This window comes from Homalodisca vitripennis, chromosome 1 (genome assembly GCF_021130785.1).
Source record: "Homalodisca vitripennis isolate AUS2020 chromosome 1, UT_GWSS_2.1, whole genome shotgun sequence".
Taxonomy (NCBI): domain Eukaryota; kingdom Metazoa; phylum Arthropoda; class Insecta; order Hemiptera; family Cicadellidae; genus Homalodisca; species Homalodisca vitripennis.
Window position 1 is genome coordinate 131036780 of NC_060207.1, and position 22310 is coordinate 131059089.

At 31.3% G+C, this 22310-nt stretch overlaps 1 protein-coding gene across 1 annotated transcript in view; it reads right to left on the minus strand.

The window, feature by feature from the left end:
* LOC124353174 overlaps positions 1-14751 on the minus strand; it is a 131755-nt gene extending 117004 nt beyond the window's left edge. Inside the window, exons 1-2 of the mRNA XM_046803049.1 lie at positions 14592-14751; positions 12509-12886 (exon numbers count right to left, since the gene is read on the minus strand). Of these exons, the coding sequence (XP_046659005.1) occupies positions 12509-12886; positions 14592-14751 (538 nt within the window). The remainder of the gene's footprint in view (positions 1-12508; positions 12887-14591) is intronic.
* Between the last annotated feature and the right edge of the window lie 7559 nt (positions 14752-22310).

Genomic DNA, 22310 nt, shown 5'->3' on the forward strand with positions numbered 1-22310 from the left:
ATTGGAATATAATCGATTTCATTCGGTTTTTCACTGATTTTTGATCCATAAGCAACATTTGGGAAAAATGTGTACAAAATTTCAGATTCTTTGTGTAAATGTTCGGTATGATTTTCAAAACTAGGTTCAACGAGATTACAATGTACTTCAATTACATCAAACGGTCTAAATTTTGGCGTTTTATTTCCTAAATATACCTGATTTGGCTCAATAGTTTCTTGAACAAACCCTAACAAATCTACAATAATTGCTGAAAACATTATTCTTACTGGTGATTTTATTTGAGTTTTATTAGAGAGATAATTTTTTTGCATTTCAAACTTGTTTTCGTCAAAGTTTAAAGATTTATCTGATTGTTTGAATGTTTTCAGATAATTTTTAAGGGAATTTTTTATTTGATCGAAAGTATAATATCCTTTGTTTAAACCATAATATTTTGTTATGTTCTTCTCACTAAATCCTATACAATAAGGAGAACTTTCACTAATATTTATTACAAAATTGTCAGAATAAAAACCGCTTAAACCGATAAAATAATTTGATTCTTCCTCTAAGTGTATAGGATGTTCCAAGTTTAAAACTAATTTAGAGCTTTCTGAAGTCAACTTGAACAGCTTCATTTTCGCAAGCGTTGCTTCAAGATGAAAATCTTCTATTTAAATGGAGAAATTTTTAAAGCAAAAAGATCAGATAAAACTTCAAACGTTTGAAGAAAATAAGAAAGATCAACCAATCAGATTGTTAATTGTTGGTTCAAGTGGATGTGGAAAAACAACTTTACTATTGAATTTTATCTACAATAGGTTGATTCCTTATTCCAATTTGTATGTTTTTAGTAAATCTTTAGAACAAGACGCCTATAAAAAATTACAAGAAAGATTTGAAAATATTGAGAAAAACTTAAACAAAAAAATATCACATTTTTATAATGCTTCTGAGGACATAGTTCCGTTAAGCGAATGTAAACCCAATTCGTTAATCGTTTTTGATGATTGTATTTTAGAAAATCAAGACGTTATTAAGGAATATTTCGTAATGTCTCGTCACAAAAATATCTCTTGTATCTATCTTTCTCAATGCTTTTCAAAGGTTGATAAACAAGTTATTAGAAATAATTTGAATATGTTGTGTGTTTTTAAGCAAGACGATCACTATTCGAGAAAGATTTACAACAATTATGTGGGATCTGATATGAGTTTTAACCACTTTAATGAATTGTGTGATAAAATTTGGAAGGAAGACTACGGATTTTTAACTATTAATCTAAATTTGAAGCCTAAAAATGGTAAATATTTGAATAAATTTTCCAATATAAACGTGTGATAATCTAGTTGTTTTCATGTTTTTACGTTCACGTTTACGTTTCGTGTTCTCGTTTTTACGTTCCACGTTCACGTTCCACGTTCACGTTCATGTTTCACGTTCATGTTTCACGTTCATGTTTCACGTTCGTGTTTACGTTTCACGTTCATGTTTTACGTTCGTGTTTCACGTTCATGTTTCACGTTCATGTTTCACGTTCATGTTTCACGTTCATGTTTCACGTTCGTGTTTACGTTTCACGTTCATGTTTTACGTTCGTGTTTCACGTTCGTGTTTCACGTTCGTGTTTCACGTTCCACGTTCGTGTTTCACGTTCCACGTTCACGTTTTACGTTCCGTGTTCACGTTTCGTGTTCACGTTTTACGTTCCACGTTTAAAATTTTCCTAAATAAATGGCGAACGTAACTTCAGAAGAAGCAAAAAAAACTTGATCAAATAGAAAAGAAATTAATCAAAGAATTTAAAGAACAGATTCGAATTGATGAAAAAGAACAAGAATTTATTCAAAAAATTAATCAACCTGTAACATCTGCAATAAAAAATGTTGAGGGCAAAATTGAAAATGTTTTAAGCGATAATCAAAATTTGATGAATTTGGTTCCAGTTGTACGACAATTTGCTGATATTTCGATACCAGAATCTGAGTTTGAATTGCCAAAATTACCATCTTCAACACCATTTAGACCTCGAATCATTGAAGACTCTACCATAGTTGAACCAATAAGTCCTGGAACAACGGATATAATAATTGGTGAAATTGGTAAAAAATTTCTTCCTAGAGCCGGATGATAAATTTGGTTTGTATTGGGACAGAAAAAAGAAAAGTTTTATGATTGGAAATTTGCCCGTGAATTTTGAGCATAATGATATCATTATTAATGAAAAAACATATGAAGGAACTCAAGGTTTATGGAGATTATTAACAGGCACTGATGTTCCAAAAGACGGTTTATATTCTGAAGAAGACTTGAAAAAGTATACTGAAATTTTATGGAAATCTGATTCAATTTACAAAAATAATGATCCATCAACTAAGAAACCAAAGTCAAGTAAAGGTAAAAAATATCTCAATTTGATTAAACCAATTTGGGAAAAAAGAATCGAAGGATCAGGTGTGAGAAAATACAGTGATAATAAGATTGAATACAGATATATCGACGATTTGACAAAACTCGATGGAATTATTAATTATATTTATGCTCAAGAGAAGGCTGGAAACAACAATTTTTTGAACGAAAAGAAAGCGATTAAAGATTTTATTTCGAACAAACTTGATGAAATGATTGAAAAACCTGATGGAATTAAATATTTAAAACGAGTTTTGCCGGCAATAAGTTCATCTATGATTGAGGGTAGTGGACTTTTGAATGATTTTATCAACAATTTACCTTTTGAATTACACGTACCAACTTATCAGTATCTGGGGCCTGGCACAAAACTCGAAAAAAGACTAAAAAGAGGAGATCCTGGTATAAATAAATTAGATCAAGCTGCTATGGAACACGATATTTTTTATGCAAAACATAGAGACACAAATTCCAGACATATCGCAGATAAAGTTTTGCAAGATAAGGCAATGGATAGATTTTTATCAAAAGATGCTAGTTTAGGTGAAAGATTTGTTGCGCTTCCAACAGCTGGAGCAATGTTTTTGAAGAGAAAACTAGGAATGGGAATCGAAGAGAACTTGAAATTTTAACTATATAAATGGAGGTGAATGTAAATTTCAGCAAAAATCAGAAAGAAAAAATAAAATCCGCTTTTAAGAAGAAAATACCCGTTAGTATTCAATTTAAAATAGATCAACTAAAAAATGGCGAAGATAAGATATTTTTAACAAATAGACAATACAATAAACTCGAAAAACATAAGAAAAACAATAAAGGAACCAGAATAGAATTTTCTTATAATCAGTTGAAAGAACTTAAAAATGGTGGACTTTTGAAAGATTTATTAGATTTTGGAGAAAATATTCCAGTTGTTAAAAATGTTGTTCCTTATGTTCGTAAAGCTGCTCCAATCGTTAAAAAGGATGTGATTCCTATTGTTCGAAACATTTTAAATTGGTTAGATAAAGAGTTGGAAGATGTTACAGGATCTGGATTAGATGAAAAAACTTTGAATTACGTGAAATCAAACATCGGAAAAAAAATTTGAACCCTTAACATTCGGAGAATTGGAAGAAATCTGCAAAAATATTAAACATTTTAGAGGAATTTTTATGCGCGATACATTACCTGAAAAAGTTAAGAAATTTGAATGTGGAATTGTGAATTTAGACTCGATTATGGGAAGTGGAACGCATTGGGTTTGTTATTATAAAAATGATAAGAATACATGTTATTTTGATTCGTATGGAAGAATTGAGGACAAACCACCTATAGAATTGATTAAATATTTGAAAAAATCAAGCGTTTATTATAACGATTCTCAAATTCAAGACTACAAAGATCCCCCAATTTGTGGTCATTTATGTGTTTTTGTTTTGAATGAACTGAGTACTGGTAAAGATTTTAAAGAAGTTGTTAACAAATTATTACTTAATAAATATGGATTCACAAAATATTTTTGACGTATTTGGAACACAAATTATTCAAAATGTAGATAATAGTTTGAATTTTGATAGTTTGAGAAATGAGTTTGATAACAAGTTATAAAATTTATTACAAAACCTTCCAGATTCAGATATGTTTGCTGTCGAGATTGAAGATTTTAAAGCAGAATATGATAACAAACTTGCAAATTTCATGAGTTCAAATGAAGTTGCTGATAAAATAAAAACATTGGAAAAAGAAGTTGATGATGGTGTAAAAAAATTATTTACCAATTTAATGTCTCATATCGAAAAAGCTGATAAAATTACTGAAGCGATCAAAGTTGAAAAGAATTATGTTAGTTTGGCTAATAAAAAAAGAATTGTCGGTGTTCGACCTGGTATTGACAAACATGATGTTGTTGTTAAAGAACAAATTTTAAAACCTCTAAAATTATCAGAAAACATCGATATTGTTGATTTACATGATCCGAATGTTAAAAATGCCTTAGATTTTAAAGGAAAAAGAATTAGCGGTGTTAGTAAAGGAATTAATCCATTTGATGTTGTTGTAATGATTCAATTAGAAGATCCTATTAAAATGTTTAATGAACTAAAACAAAATTATGAGAATCATAAACAGCATGTTAAAGATTTTACAACAGAAGTCTATGAAAAACTTGATGAAAGAAGTAAAAGATCAGTAGACGATGTTGGTGAATTACTTGATAAAGTAAATAAACTAGAAGAAAACTTTAATACATATAAAAATGATGTTAATGTATTAGTTGGTGAAGTAATTAACAAAATTCTGGAAGATTTTTATACACATTTCAATGAGGAAGTAAACTTTTTTAAAGATTTTGATACACGTTTCAATGAGAAAATAACACGTAATAATGAATTACTTAAAAGTATAGATGATCGATACTCTTTATATCTCGATAAAGTAAATAAACTAGAAGAAAACTTTAATAAATTTAAAGATGATGTCGATAAAACTTTTGAAAACATCGACAACAGATTTAATGGAGTAGGTGGTTACGATGACTAATTTTCCTTATATAAATGGCGCTCATATACTGTGTGAGGTGCAAAGAGAAAACTGCCACAAACGATATAAAATACTATGCAAATATCAATGGAGTTAAGAGAATTTCTGGAAAATGTGCTGAATGTAACGCAAAAAAGAGCCAATTTATAAAAACTTGATTTTGAAATTTTTTCTTAATAAATAGAGATGGCGGGACATTACAGTGCTTTCGATCTTTTTATAATGCAACACGAAAGAGATTTGAAAAAAGAACATTGGGATGACATTTCTCAAAAATATGAATTATCCGAAGATATGATGAGATTATACGTAAACAAATTGAATTGGTATAACATTGCAAAATATCAAACTTTATCATCAGAGTTCATTCAAGAAAATATACATTATCAATTAAAAGATCATATGTCTGTTCTTTGTCTCTATCAACACTTGAGTATAAAGTTTTTGGATGAAAATAAAGATACAGTTGATTGGAACAATATTATAGATAGCGGTTACTATCCTGTGCAAATTTTATTGAAATATGTGACCGAGATCGCAAAATTTAAGGAAGAGAATCCTGAATATGACGAAGTAGATCATTAAAAATGACTCTAATCTTTTTAATTATTTTACTAAAATTTATATCTTTTCTTATAAAAACGTACATTAGATCGATGAAAAAATGATACACGATGTTTAAAATTTCTCTTATTAAATGGCGGACTACAGAAAATATGCTAGTGATATTGAAAGGGCGGAGTTTAAAAATTTCTATCCAATTAGTAAACAACATTTGAATGAACCGAATAAAAGAACTGAGTTTAATATTGATTTTGGAGATAACTTTTGCTCGTCTAACTTCCAGTTTTATATTTCTGGAACTTTAACAAAACAAGATGGTCAAGCATATCTTGGAACTGATAATGTTAGATTAATCGATAATTTTATACCGTTTTTATTTTCTAAGATTGAAGTAAGAAAACACAATAAATTGATAGAAGAAGTCGAAAACTGTGGCCAATTAAGCACAATTAAAGGAACTATTTCGTATTCAAAAAGTGATGTTATTTCTCAAACTTCTAATGGCTTTGAATCAGATTTTAAATTTGGTGTTTTTGAAGCAGCTGGAAATTTATCTCATTTTGGATTAGGATTTTTTGAAAATGTTACTATTCCGATCTATAAAGGAGGATTTTATCTAAGTTTTATAAGAGCAGAAGACGATGATGTGATTCTGAAGACTGCAACTGGAAATGTTATGCCTGTTGATGGAAAAATAACAATTACAGATTTTTTTATTAGAGTTCCAATGATTGATTATAAAACCACGAGTAAAATTAGGTTGATTGATGAAATTACAAAAAGTCAAAACATTATGTTTAATTTTCTAGATTGGCAGTGTATTGAACAAAAAGGTATTTCCGGAACAACTTATTCGTTCGATATTACAAACATTTATAGAAATATCTTCAATCCCAAGTTCGTTATTATAGGTTTTCAAACAGGTAGACAGAATAATCAAGAAAAAAATCCTTCAAAGTTTGATAGTTTGGATGTAAAAAATATCAGAGTAAAATTGAACGGTTCTTATTATCCAGATGAATTACAAAATTTAAACATTTCAGGAGGTCTTTTCAGAATCATGTATCAGATGTATCAAGATTTTAAGAAAGTTTACTGTAATAATAAGGAAATGTATTACAATCCTAAAGAATTTTTAGCGAATAGACCTATTTATGTCATTGATACAACAAAGAGTTTGACAAATATTTCTGGTTCAAAGAACGATATAATTATCAATATGGATTTTCAAAAAGCTGTTACAAACTCGACATGTTATGTGGTTGTGGTTTCTGAGAAATTTTTAGCCTATGATGTGATTAAGAACGATATTAGAGAAATTCAGTAAAAATCGCGTTATTCGTCGGATAGTTTTAAAACTTTACAGAATTGTTAAAGACATTGATAAAAGTTTACATTTTAAATTGCAGTAAAAAATTTTGAAAAATAGTGATGATATTAGGAAAAAACTATTTCAAGGTCATGGACCGGAAGTGGTGATTTTACAAAATACTTTAATATTTACTGATCCTATATACCAAATTTCATCAGAAAAGCTCCAATAGTTCTCTAGATATAAGAGTTTAAAGATAAGGGATGATTGGGGTAGATTTTGAAAATTTTGTTATTTTCATGAAATTTTAAGTTGAACTCGCTTGTTTTTGAAGTTTCAGATTTTTCCGATAAAATTTTTTATTTTTCTTTGAATATTAAGAAATAGGGGATGATTTCACCCTTATGGATAAGTTAAGTCGAAAGAGTTAAGTATTTACTATATGTGTACCAAATTTCATTAAAATCGGTTGAGTGGTTTTTTAACAACAAGGTTTGAAATAAATATTGATATTCACTTATTTAATATACATTGGAAACTATAACAGTTCTAATATCGATTGTAACCATCGATTTTTATTATCGATAAAACTTCGATATTCATAATCGTTTATCGCACGGAAAAAAATTTTCATCATGGGCGTTGGCCACGTATAGTCAGTCATGCTTGATCCTCCTCTATTTTAACGAAATTTAACAAGATATATCATCAATTAGAAGATTCTAATGTATTTGCAAGTTGAAGAAAGAAGATATAGACTTTATATGAAGTAAGAAGATTGTGTGATGTTCTGTGTTTCTTGTTAAAAGTGAAGTGAAGTGTTCCACTGGGCGTTGCCATTCATAGTGTTATTATATTTTATAAGTTACTTTTATATTTGGGACTCGAAGAAAGACGTTACAAGAAGATTGTGAATTTGTGTAGACATTCTAAACTGTGATAAAACATTGTGTGAAAATAGTGATGTAAAGTGTTCATTTGTAATACAGAATTAAGTGTTTTTACAGTGATTTCATTGTCTCACACGGCGTGAGAAAAGCAAGGTCATTGTTTGGTGTCACTACTGTCCTTGTACCACACACGGCGTGTGCAAAGCAAGGTCAAGCGTTAGTGACACAAACGCCTCTCACATGTTTCAATAAAATGAGATTCGAGGTCAAGCGTTAGTGGTACAAACGCTCACAGCAGACGTCACAAATCTAGAGTTGATTGAAATAAAACATATGATACCTTTCTTCTTCTCCCATTCCCAATTTCTTAGAAGTTAAGTAGATATCGCAAAAACACGCACACTAACAACACTCGTTTTGTATGTCTTTAACAATAATTGATGATGTTCATATTATTCTCTTTCATTCCTTCTAAAACTTCAAAAATATACTCTTTCGCTGATGAAAAATCTCGATTTCTTCCGGAATAATCTTTGTAATCATAGACAAAATATCCTAAATAGTTGTACAGTAGAATGAAATTATTTCTATTTATCTCTGTTGTAGAAATGTAAACACAAACATTTGCGCTGAAAAATTTATATCTCGGCAGACTTAGTTCCATAATCTCCATTTATAAAAAAATCTTTTTGTTTAAATGGAAGAGTATAATGCCAACTGTTACAAGTGTTATAATAGAGGAGAAATTATTGATAAAAGATTCGTTTGTAGAGATTGTAATTTAATTTTGTACGAAAGACCTAAACCTAAGAAATTTCGAAATAAACTAACACATTTGAATAACCTGCTTACAAAATTGCAATATGGAGACAAGAAGCAAACAAAATTTGTTACAGAATTTAGAAAACAGAATAAAAATTTTTACTTATCTCTTGGAACCATTGACAAAATTATTTTCCTTTTCAAAGAATACATTAGGTTTGTAGGTATCGATACACACGTTTATTATGAAAAGATATTACCTGTATTTTTTCATTATCTGGATGTTGAATTTGTTTATGATTTTGAACCAGAAATCCTCGATGATTTTATAGTACATTTGGAGAAATTAAACGAAGAACCTCTTGAAAAGAATGCGGTTTTACTCACATTCTCCCCGACTTCTCGAGTGAAGGTTAGCGAATTTCATTTTTTCCGTCTTTAAATTTTTTCTATTTAAATGGAGTTCTTGAAGGAGTTAAATGATATTGGAGAATGTAAGTTTAAAGAGTATAAGAAGTTAAATGAATTGGAAGAAAGGAAGAAACATAGAATCTTGAATTTGGAGAAAATGAAAGATAAATTCGGGTTTACAATAATTGCCGAGTTGGAAGATTGTAAAGTACACTTACCGAACAGATTTTTGACTGTTTTGGATGAGAAAAAGATTAAAGAATTAAACAAAAATGAAAAATTACACTTGATTGTTACTGGAAAGAAGACTATTAAAGATAAAGACTGTGTTACAATTAACTTTGTAGAATAAAGATTTTTTATTAAGATTTTTTGATTTTTTCATTAAAACAGCTTATAAATGTAGAAGCAAACATTGAACAGTAAAACAGCTAAAGATTCGGTTATTTAACATTCGTGCTTTCCTGTTAGATTTTATTAGATTTGTTTATGGTTCAATGGACAGTATTTTACATTGATTTTCTGTCTGTCCCAAAAGTGGTCTAGAACCGGCATATTCATATCTACTTATATATATTATATATATATATATATATATATATATATATATATATATATATATATAGTATCGTAGAAATACATACTATTTTAAAAGTTAAAAAAGTAAAGAATGTCTTATTTTACCAGGCGAAGTTAGGGTTAAGAAGCCCTCTCTAACACTTAATCTGGGGACTAACGGCTTCCGAACGACCACCAATGGCCGGGCAGGCGGGCCGCTTGCAAGGACAGAATCGCTCAGCGGTCACCTATCCAAGCAGCGGCCACGCTCGACGCTGCTTGATCTGGTTATCTTGCGATAACCGCCGTACCCTCTACACTGCACCATTGGCATATTTGTTTACAAAAGAGTTAGTAAAACTACACACAAAATTTACTGCGTGACTGGAAAGGTTATTATGTTTATTGTTTAATTTAAAGAATGTGGTAGTTTGGCTTAAGATCAAAAATTATAATCAGTGACGGTCGCTGTACTCAGTGAGGTACTAAATTTGTCCCACTTCTAAATCCAGCTAATAATATCGTTATGTTTAAGTAATTACTTCAATTAAATATATATCAATTAAAAGTATCCTTTCATGATACTATGTAATATATTACATGAAATCATTAAAGGTGACATCGAAGATATGAGGGACTATTGAAACTGAAACTAAGGCTTAAATACAAATGTTGTTTGTTTAAGAAATAGAAACAAAGAGAAATATAATGTGTAATATGTTAGCATTTTAAAATGTTAAAATACGACGATATAGAATTATTTCCACAGTTTAATTTTGACTGAAAAAAAGAATTTATAGAAATTATCATGTTTTTTACTGAAATTTGTACATGTATATCGTGAAATACATTAAAAGAAATAAAATTCTTTGATATATAAAACTTTACTTACTACAATATAGTTTAAACGGAAATTTTTCATTTCATGCTATTCCCTCCACCATAAATAAATAGATAATATTAAGCTTTGTTATAAAGACCTAAATTAAAATGAATCAATTTATAATTAATATAAACAATAACATAACAATAATGAGTATTTGTATAATTTAAAAAATAAAGATTAAAACAAAAGATATTTTACTATTTTTAGGGCTAATTTTAAACAATTGCAGTAAAAATACATAAGCATATATAAATCACACAAAAAAGTATGTATTTTAGGAATATAAATAAAATCGGTCTCGATATATTATGCCACATTCTTATGGTTATTCGTTGGGTTTGTATAGTTGTGTCAATAATAAAAGTCTACACACCAAGTCAACATATTGAATAATCTTCTGTAGGTTAGGATAGTTAGGCTGGGCGCACACTGGAGGAGCATTCTGTCTAAGACAAGCGTCGCGAGTCATTTTGTTGGAAGCATTTTGACAGTTTGCTCCTCTAGTACGGTACCTCCGGACAAGCACCATTTTGACTCGAGAGTTAAATAAAAAATAAGGCTGGGCGCACACTGGAGGAGCATTCTGTCTGAGACAAGCGTCGCGAGTCATTTTGTTGGAAGCATTTTGACAGTTTGTTCCTCCAGTGTGCGGTACCTCCGGACAAGCACCATTTTGACTCGAAAGTTAAATTAAAAATTAGTTGGTGCGCTACACTTTGGCGTAGCAACACGTACAACATGAGTGCTGAAGAAGTAAATGTTGCATTGTGCTTATGGGAGTTTGTAAAAATGTTGGATATGCCTTCGGAAAGGAAGTATTGGGTTCACCCAATTAATGAAAAGAGGGATGTGAAATCTCTTATATCAGAACTAAAGAGTTTTCCAGAAAAGTTTTACAACTATTGCAGAGTGAGTGTAAAGAGTTTTGAGGAACTGTTGGACATAGTTCAAGACCACATTACGAAGAAGGATACGAACTGCCGTAAAAGTATAACAGCGGAGGAAAGACTTTTCATTACTTTAACGTACTGTACAATACAACATTTTTATTGCTTATACAAAAAATTGCATTGCAATGCTACAGACACAAAAAATTTGGAAATACTAACATAACAATAGTAATTGAATAGCCTAATGTATCCTCTGGGATATGTTTTACGTAAAAATAAAACATACCTACATATGTAGCCTATAAATATTGAATTAAATTGTGATATTATTTCCAAATTATTATTATTGGTACATAAACTCATCAACACTATAAAAAGCATTTACCAACAAAAACTCTTTTAATTTCGATTTGAATTGTTTCACATGACATGTATTTTGTAATTCATTAGGTAATTTACTGTACAAACAAATGCCTGCATGTTCAGGAAGATTTTTTAAACAAATTTAACCGGTGTTGATGAGGACGGTATTTAGATTTGTTTCTTGTATTGTAATTGTGAGTATCATTACCCATAATCAACACACATCTGAACAGGCAACATTTTATCGTTTCTAAAATATATATACAAGGTAGGGTCATTAACTCCTTAAAAGCATTAATGAAATGTTTCTATTAATACTAAGGTATACATGTGCAGTAGATATAAAAGAAATGTCATACTGAAATTCTGAAAAGTTTTTATTGAAAGAAAAATACAGTATCAGGTAATAACATTTGGTTTAAAATATTGCATTAGAGGCAATACGGTACAATACAATTCAGTTAGCTCATTGGAATTGCTGAGTTTGATAATTAACAACGTCCATTGCCGCCTGCAAAGGCGCTAAATGCAGATTAGATCCATGATTTTGTACAGACTTCAAAAAAGCCACTTATACTTGAGTTTTGTTGAAAATGAGTATCTGAACCTGACTGATTACCTGAAAATGATCCCAAAGAAGCACTTGAACATGAATCTGGCCTTAAATAAGTACCAGTACTTGGTTGATTATCATTTATAACTGATGCACTTGAACTGAATTGTGGGCTTGGATGAGGACCTACAGCAAACTGGTTCATTTCCTCATGTTCACAAAGACGATTTAAACACTGCAAAATGTCAGTTTTAAATTTTCTTTGTGAAGTTTGGGACAGTTTCTCTACGTCAGGCATTAAACCCTTGAAAAACAGCAAAACTGGGTGATCTTCAACACGCTTCATATTCGTGATAGATTTAAAGTAGGCGGAAATGGATTCTGCAACTACTTCGGCGGCAGACTTACTTCTCTTCTTTCTAGGATTTATTTCCTCATTGCTTTCGAAATTGTCGTTGGCAACAACTGTTTCACCAGACACAACTTCAGTTTGAGAGTCATCAACGTCTTGTGTGTTAATGGCCAGGTGTGTGTTATCATCTACTTCTGTTTCAGTGTCTTCATTATGGGGTTGTACGTCCCCGTCTTGATGTAAACGTTTGCGGCTAACGTTGCTGCATGTATTTTTGTTTGTTGGGCCCATGTAAGGCTGCAAAAAACTCATTGCTTCTGCTAAATGCCATTTCTTTTTCTTTCCTCCTGAGCCACTCGGCATTTTCTTGATGTCCGGCAGGTATCTAGCGTAAGAAGGCCTTACATTGTGCCACTTGTGTTTGCACTCAGCACCTTTAAAAAATAGGCCTAATAGAAATTTTTTGTAATAGTACTGCGTATAATAGTCCTGGATCACACTTTCACCATATAAAACACTGTTTTGTTGGGACAACAAGATATTTTGGTTTATATACAGACAACAACATGTTTTGTTGGAATAATAGAAAACTGTTGTTGAGTGGATTTTTGTTGTATCAACAAAATTTTTGTTCATGTAACAACGCCTATTTTGTCAAATGAACAAATTAGGTATGTTGTTACAGCAACAAATTTCAATCTTAACTTATTCTGAAAGGTAACTATTTTAATTTTAAATTATGAAAATACAACCTTTTTTCTATTAAACAATATTTTTTTGTAACAACCAACCAGTTTTATCCATTTAACAAAATAGGTTTAGTTATATGAACATAACAATTAGTTTATAAAACAAAATCCCACTAAACAAAAGTGTTTTATTTTCCAACAAAGCATGTTGTTGCCCGTATATTAACCAAAATATTTTGTTGTACTAACAAAATATTTTTTTCTGTTATGATCCAGTATGGAATAAAGTTTGTGCCAGTTGCCTGGTGCCTTTTAATACACAACACATTTGTTGAACAATTTTGATATTGTTACATTCTAAGATTAAAAATTAATGCCCATAAGCGGATTGTGACTTTGTATTTCAGGTTCTTGGCTACCGGTGACCGGTATGCGTATCTGCATTACAATTTTCGCATCGGTGCCAATACTGCAGGAAAAATAGTGGCCGAAACCTGTGAGGTTTTGTGGAACACATTGTCACCATTATACATGATGACTGAACCAACGGCTCAAAAGTGGCTATCCGTAGCAGAACGCTTTGAGGAACTGTGGAATTACCCGAATTGTTGCGGCGCCATTGATGGTAAGCATATTCGTATTGAAGGGCCTTGGAACTGTGGGTCCGCTTACTACAAGTACAAAAACTATCATTAAATTGTTTTACAAGCAGTTGTAGATGCCGAGGGAAATTTTCTGATAGTTTATTTTAGGGCACCTGGAAGAAATAACGATGCAGGTGTATTTCTCGCTTCAAGTTTTGGGCGCCGAATTATAGACAAAAGCTTAAATTTACCTGTTCCTATAACGCTTTATCCAAACAAGAATATTTTGTTTCCTTACGTGTTTGTTGCTGACGATGCATATGGGTTGGCTACAAATATGATGAAACCATTTGCCAGGGCAGGACTAATAACAAATGAAAGAAAAATCTACAACTGCCGTCACTCAAGAGCTCGTAGAATTTCAGAATGTGCTTTTGGAATGATGGTAAAAAAGTTTACGGTACTCGAACAAACTATGCTTGTTCATCCAGATGTGACCAAAAAAATAGTCCTAGCTTGTTGTGTGTTGCACAACTTTATAAGGAAGAGAGAAGGAAGGTTGGCAGATGTCTTTGAAGAGATGTTACACTTAACAGAAACTGACGAAGACAGGCAACCATCTCGAGCCAGAGCTTCAAAGGCAGCGTACAAAACAAGAGATAAATTTGTTAAATATTTCATGGATCCTGTTGGGGCTGTTTCATGGCAAGAAAAAATGGCATTTTGCAGTTAAAAACATTCGTGTCATACTAACATAAAATTATTTAAAAATGTAACAATAATGTTATGTGACCTAAAGTATCTAAGGATAAAGTAAAGTATTGGATATGTATAATGTATATGTATAATTAAACAATACCACTTACTTGAGACATTCAAATCTTTTCCTATTTCCTGCCAGGCTTTGGCTAAGGCATCTTGATTGTGGTGGTCCTTTCTAGTGATATTATATATCACTGGCCTCGCCTCAATTAATACTAGGAGTTTATCTATATCTACCAGCTCGTCTACTTCGTCTGTTGACATTTTGTTGAACCTTCGCGGGACGGAACATTTCACAAACCACTAGTAGACCGGCCTCTCAATGCACAACTGAAGCAAAACACAGATCATGCGCATGCGCGGACTCTATTGTCTGCGACGGCTGTCACGAGGCATACAATTTTCCACTAGCAGTCTCACACTGTTTCGAGTGACTCGCGGACGTCACGACGCGCTCTCGCGTCATGCGCTCCCTAGCTGTGCGCCGGCACATTGAAATGCAAGTAGAAGTAGGTGGCCGACAAATTTTGTGGAGTCAAAATGACTCGCGACGCTTGTCTCAGACAGAATGCTCCTCCAGTGTGCTCCCAGCCACCACTGCTACATATGTTGATAATTCTCGTGTCAAAATGTGTTGTGAGTGTACTTTGTTTATTTACAATTACATGGACAATTTAAAATCTAATAAGTGAGATCGTTTTCGAGATATCGTGCTGACAGATAGACAGGCTGACATAATTAATATTTTCAACCATGTGAATTATAGGCTTCGCTAACGTTCAGCCAGTAATAACACACAAGTATTGCTAATAGTATAGCAATCGGGATCTTAATACACTTACTTACTACACTGGTGCTATACAGAAGATAATTAAGGCTGATTGATAGTTTAATATGTACTGTCAGATAAATAAAGTAAGAGCACATAAGACACTGATTAGGCAACATATCCCTTAGTTTATGGGACTTTCTAATAACCCAAAGAAATACAGAAACAAGTTTAAAAATCTTAGAATTTAATCGTACAACAGTTAGTTTAAGCAGAATGTTACACTAAACATAATGTATCAGAGCTGTTGACAGTTGGCAGGGGACCTGAGCGACAACCGGAACATTAGTAAACCAATGTATCACAGAACTGTTATTTACCTTTTTTAATGAAATAATAATAATAATTCAAATTCTCTCTCTAGATTTGAAAAACGTATATGGGTGATATCAACCTTGGATTTTATCGACTCTGCCTGTTATTCTGTTTTAAAAAAACCCTCAGACAGGGCAGTGGCCAATGAGCACTTACAGTATATGGTTAAAAGACCACTGTTTTCTAAAACTCCTAAGTAGGACCCAAGTAAAATCGTGAAGTTCATACACAATGTTTTACCTACACAATGTAGAGGTACGTTTTGGAATGTGAATTATATTTACAATATATGATATCTTTGTATACATTTTTCAATTCCCATTGTTTTATATTCTTGACTGAGTTACACACTTTCAACTGATATATGATTATATAACTTAAATTATATTATATAAGTATGATTATATGTCCGTGAGAAAAACTTACCTTTCTCAATCATGAAGATTAAATCCTGAGATCTCCTTCCGTAAGTATTAGTTTCAGGTATTACAGTGAGGTCAAGCCATGGATTATTCTTATGCATACTAATAATAATACATACATAATGCAGTAAATAACAAAATATTTGTATCTTTTTTATTTTGGATTGTTTACAACCAGAACTCCTTTGGGCTTAACCGCTCTGATGAATTAAAAAACATTTATTAAATAATGGCTCGGGTTGAAGATCATTGGTTAGAAATTTTTTTTATGTGTGTTCATAATAGGAATAATTCGTGGTAAATAATTTGAGGTTATTAAGCTTTGTAGTAGGAATATTGATGGTAATAATCATGGTCAATCACTTCGTGTAACCAATATCTTTTAATTAAAAAGTGTTCGAGAGAAAGTTTGGGATGTCAACATGGAATTCTTCTGGATTAGTATAATAAGACAACGTTTTTTTAAATAATGAATTCAAGTCAGCGTTTCGCCAGTATAATTACTTTACACCAGTGCACTATATTAAATATTATTATTAGCCCTGAAAACTAATATTATTGTTTAATGAATAACCTCGGTACTACGGTGGTGATTTGATAATACGAGTATATCTTCTAGAATAGTTTTCTTAGTATTTTCTTTAATTTAAACTTGTTATAATGAAAGGGTGCTGTAAAAAGTATAAGATTACAGCGTGAACATTGATTCGAGTTCTGACAGAAAATTATAATCATTATGAAATATAAAACTAGAGCAGCAGCATCGCGAAGCTATTGCTCCTAGTGGTGTCCAATTGCCTTTGCAAAGTCTTGTTAAAAATAAAAAGAAGTTAACATTTGTTTATACTCTTTAGAAAAAAAGGGTTTATGATAGATGATTTTTAAACTTTTTTAATATTTTTTGATTTTGGTTGCATACTTATTAAGCAGGCAACACTTATATTCCGGGCTCACTGGTAATCTATCCCAGTGGGTTTATTTGTATTACAGAAGATTATATTGGGTATGGTTTGGATGTAACCAAGATATTTAGTTAGAAGTGGAATAATTAATTAGTAATTGTTGGACGCCTGAGCAAGTTAGGTTGTTCTTGAGTCTTTTTTTAAGAATTTTATTCGTTATGTATATAAGGCTGTTAATAAAGTTTTAGGTTACCTGGACCAAAATATTGTATGTATGGAAATTAGTTTAGTGAAAAATAAAAACTAAGGTTATAATGAGTTTTATATGAGGAACCTGTGACTGAGTCGACGAAAAAATATATTAGTCGAAACAACACACTAGCCAAGAGGTTTTGGTTCAACACATAATTCTTTTGGCAAAGTATTGTGTCCAATGGTGATAAAAGGTAAACAGAGAGTTTAAAAAAAACCAGTTTGAAAATTACTTAAGGGTATTTAACTAGTAAGAAGGTTATATGGTTACAAGTTTTCATACCAATAGGTAATACGCTTTACAACGGAAGGTATAAATTATTAGATTTGGGTAACATTACAGTAGTTAATTCCTATGTCATGTCCATCCTATGTATCATCCTAAGTGCCATGTTTTCCCAGGCTGATAATAAGTAAAAAGTAGTGTTTGTAAGTTGGAGGTCAAACTAAAAGAAAAAAAAATTACTGTTTTGGTTAAAATGCGGCAATGTGTTTTCAAACGTTATAAAATATTATAGTCTATCTTAAAAACTAGTTATTAGTGTTATTAGTGTTATTAGAAATATATAAATCAATAGAAATTTATTCACATTATGTACTGTATAAAATAATTCAATAACTTCTTCCTAATTGTTTACATCAATACCTTAAAACAGAAGTGAATTATAAGTTATTATTTTTTAGCTGAGAGAGCTCAATAAAACCTTCTTCGATAACAATAAAGAAGGAACTGTTATTTCCTGTCGATAAGGTACATCTGTGCTGTTTCCTGTCTTGATTTACACTCCTTAAATTCCTCACCGCTACGTCTCAAGTTACAAAATTTACCCTAGATTCCGTGTCATATGTTATATGTTTGTAGTAAATACAATATAAAGTTTTTATATTTATTCATTGGTGTAAATTAATCAATTATTAGCCTATCTGTTAGTTATTGGGAGAAATGTTTTAAAGAGATTATTATAAAAAATAACGTACGAGATAATTTATAAAAACTTGCAGTTAGTGTAATCAACGAATGAGCAAATTAGGAACGCCTATAACGTCTATAACGAACGCCAATAAGCGGCTAAACGAAATGTGGGCGTTATTTCGGATACCTGGTAATATATCACACCAAAATTATTCACTTCTGGGGGTCTTGGATAAGCGGGTGGGGTTGGGAATTTAAAAGGCCCATTTTTTGCTTTTAGCTTATAACTCAGGAGGTGTTGGTTTTACATAAAATTTGAACACGTTTAAAATTATATCAAATCAAATGATTTATCATATTATTTATATTATTTATAGTTTTTGTCATATGTTTATGTAAATGACGTAAGCTTTTATAAATTGGTAATTTATTTAAATATCCTTATGCCGACACATTCTTTGCCATAACTATACAGGTATAATATATATTACTATACATTATGTATATATAATGATAGAGACTGTGAGAGAGGGAGGAGAGCGCGCTAGTACTTTTTGTTTTGCGATTTAATCTTTATTATCGTTAATAAAAACACTTTTCATTATTTAAACACATATGTGGCTTAAACGGTAAAATATTAAATAATTGAATCATAAATGTTAGAAAACCGTGGGGTCGTAGTAGGACACTCACCCGGTACAAAAGATCCAGGTTCGAGTTTCGGTGGAGTTAGTAATTTTTGTGTTTAAAACAAATATTGAAATTCTATATATATATATATATATATATATATATATATATATATATATATATATATATAATTTCAATAAACATTGTCACAAAAAGTACTTGCTCCGCCGGGAGTATGTATATATATATATATATGTGTGTGTGTGTGTGTGTGTGTGTGTGTGTGTGTGTGTGTGTGTGTGTGTGTGTGTGTGTGTGTTTTACATACTCTGTGATATTTAAGATTTTAGTGCTACTCACTATTTGGCGGGAAGGGCTAAACATGGGTCAAGGTAGCCTCCTCCAGCATATGTTGTTTAATAATTTTTAAATCGAAAGAACACTAAAGGTGTGAGTTGACCACCATTAACGAACCACTAACAAATTGGGCAAATTGCAACGTTAGTGCTTTTTCGGAGGGGAAAAACTTCACGGACCTGCCTGGTTATAATATTTTCTAATATAACGTATTAAGTGTGAATACTTTCATTGATCATACAAAATATTTGTTTGTTACCGTTTAGTTATCCATAACTTACAGGTACCAGTAGCTGTATAATGAAAGTTTTGTGATGGTTTATTGTGTAAAGCTATCTATTCGATGAATATGTATTCGTTATAGTATAGTATTAAATCATGAAAATCTTCGTTAAAATATTAATCAATTGCACAGAAAGCTAATTGATGCTCTTATTCACTCGCAATGCAGCAGCAACAGGCACTAAATCCCTACCTCTCCACTTACACGGTAGACCACATGCTAATTGCTAAACCTCAGACATCTCAAAGTGACAATATTGCAGATTAAAAGTCTAAGTAACTATTAACTGTAAGTGATCTGCCTGAATCTACACAACGTTGCAGTAGTAAACATTTGGCATAATAAGGGTCTTTACCAGCATAATATCTATGATCAATAATAAAAGCACAGAACATTGGAGCCTATAAACACCACCAAAGTTCTTATTAAATGTCCCAAAACTTCATTAGCCCTACTTAAGACGTGTTTTGTTGTACTTTGTCCAAGATTCTTTGTTTTGTCAGAGTTTTAAAGTTCTTTATTATTCACTATAGGTTTCAGTGCAATAATCAAGTCAATTTGACTAAGAATTCAGGAGTAGCCAATGATTTGAGTCTTTCTATCACTGAGTTTGAATTCGTATCTGAAAAGCCTATTACGCAAATGCATCAATGTTGCTAATTATGAAAAGTAAAGTATCGTTTTTGTTGTGTGGTAAAAAGAATTTGTATTTTTTTCAGCTCTAAATTAATTTAAGAATTACTTATTACGGTTGTCACGTACATTTATGATGTACATAGCATATCATCTTTATGCTATTATAACAGTAGTGGACCAAGTACGAGCCCTGTGGAACTCCTATAGAAATAGTACTCCATGAAGAGTATCATCGCTTCTTCTCACACACCGCTGGCATTCAATAAGTTAAGATTGGCCCCCTTAACATAACCAACTACAAATTTCACCCGTTTGAGTTTACTGGAGACGAGGGGCCGACAAACAGAATCGAATGGCTAAGCGAAGTCAAAGAGAATTAACAGGGTTAGTTTTTACCGTCCGTAGTTATACGAATATCATCTGTAATATTAAGAAGTGCAGAAGTTGTACTATGATTAATACGGAGACTGGATGGATAGTGAGAATGGATATTATACTGCTGATACGTTGTAGATACATTGAAAACTGCTGATGGACTACTATCTTCACACTCTTAGAAACAGCGTTGAGGATACTGATTGGTCTTAAATCATAGGGTAATAGAGGATATGTCCATTTAGGTACAGAATTTTCAAAAGCCAAGTTTACACATTTTTGGAATCTGCGTTAATGGTTTTCGTCATCATACCCGAGGACGTCGTAAGCATCCCACACAGTCAAACATACGTATGAGAAATGAATTGAACATGGTAAACATGTCTTCAATGCAATTTAATGAGGTGACTGTGCCATGGAATGACACACGCATTAGCTAAGAGAGTATATAGATTAATAATTTAAACATTTATTTATTCAATTTATTTCTATAATGAAAACCGGGTAACTGTCTGGATGCTGTTTAAAATACATAACACATATGCCGTAGCATTTGATCTCAATTAATGGTTAAGACCAGGAGCCCATATTCCAATTTAATAATTTAAAACTTTTTCACTAGCACTGCTCAGTGCAGGATGCAATGCCTTTACTAAATAAGATTAGATACAAGATTACATAAACAGAGGGTACTAAGATATTAAATGTGGTTAGATGTGCACGAAACTATGTGACGTTGAGGGTTTAAAGGTTTTATACGTGGAGATTACATAAAAACATATTTTGATGTGTACAAAACAGTATAATAGCATTTGAATCCGTATAATTGTAACGTGCGTTTTTTGTGGGATACTCTGACAGGTTTATCTTTAATCCTTGGTCTGAGGATAAAGGAGTTTGAAATCGTATTGAGTATTGAAAAATTCAGTGATTAATGGATTGAGATTGATCTGAATAAAAAGATTATTATCCCCGAAGTAGTGTTGGTACCAGTTTCAATTTCCAGGCAGTTTTACTTGTAGATAACAGATTATATGGATCTAAGATACCAGCTGCATGTAAAATAATTAATGTAATATAATAAAGAAGAATTGTATATATCATTATATTATTATAATATATTAGTATTAGTATAATTCATTAATATTTCAAAAATGTACATAAGAGTCAAAAACTCCATGCTAATAAAATACCGTGATACATTTCGAGTTAAATATAATATTCCTTTTTTGTTCATTTTCTTTCATTAATCATCATGCAACAACAATATTGAGGGGAGTCGGTTGACAAAAATCTAAAAAAAAAAATTATGGTTGCCTGTAAAGTCGGTTTTACGGGCGAAGATTTTACGTGACAACGTCTTTTTCTCGGTAGAATATTTATTGATATGAATATTATTATTAAATTGCACAATAGAAACAAGGAATTGAATGAAAATAAGAATTGCACAAATTTTAACTATAGAAATTTATTTTGTTTACTAAAAACATTGTACATAATTTGAAATTAATTAAAATTTGTTATTGTAAATGGTAAAGTTGAATAAAACATTTACTAAAATTGGAATTTGAAATTCTTGCTAAACACAGTTAAATTCTAACTTCGCGCGTGGTGATTGGTCGGTTTAGTTCGTTTGTTTGGTCGCACTGTTATGACAGGTTAGAGGTTATAATTTGTTATTTTAAATGTTTGACTAGCAATACGCGCTGTTTCTTCTCAATCGACTGAATTACGATTGATTGCAGAGTGATTTAAACTAATAATTTACTTAGCACTATCAACATTTGTCAATAGTATGACATAACCTATAAACTCAGTTTCTCAACTTTTGTGTCAATCTAACAATTAATCAATCAATCATAGTTTACGATAATGAAATATCAGTGTACAATTATTTACCTTTATTGCT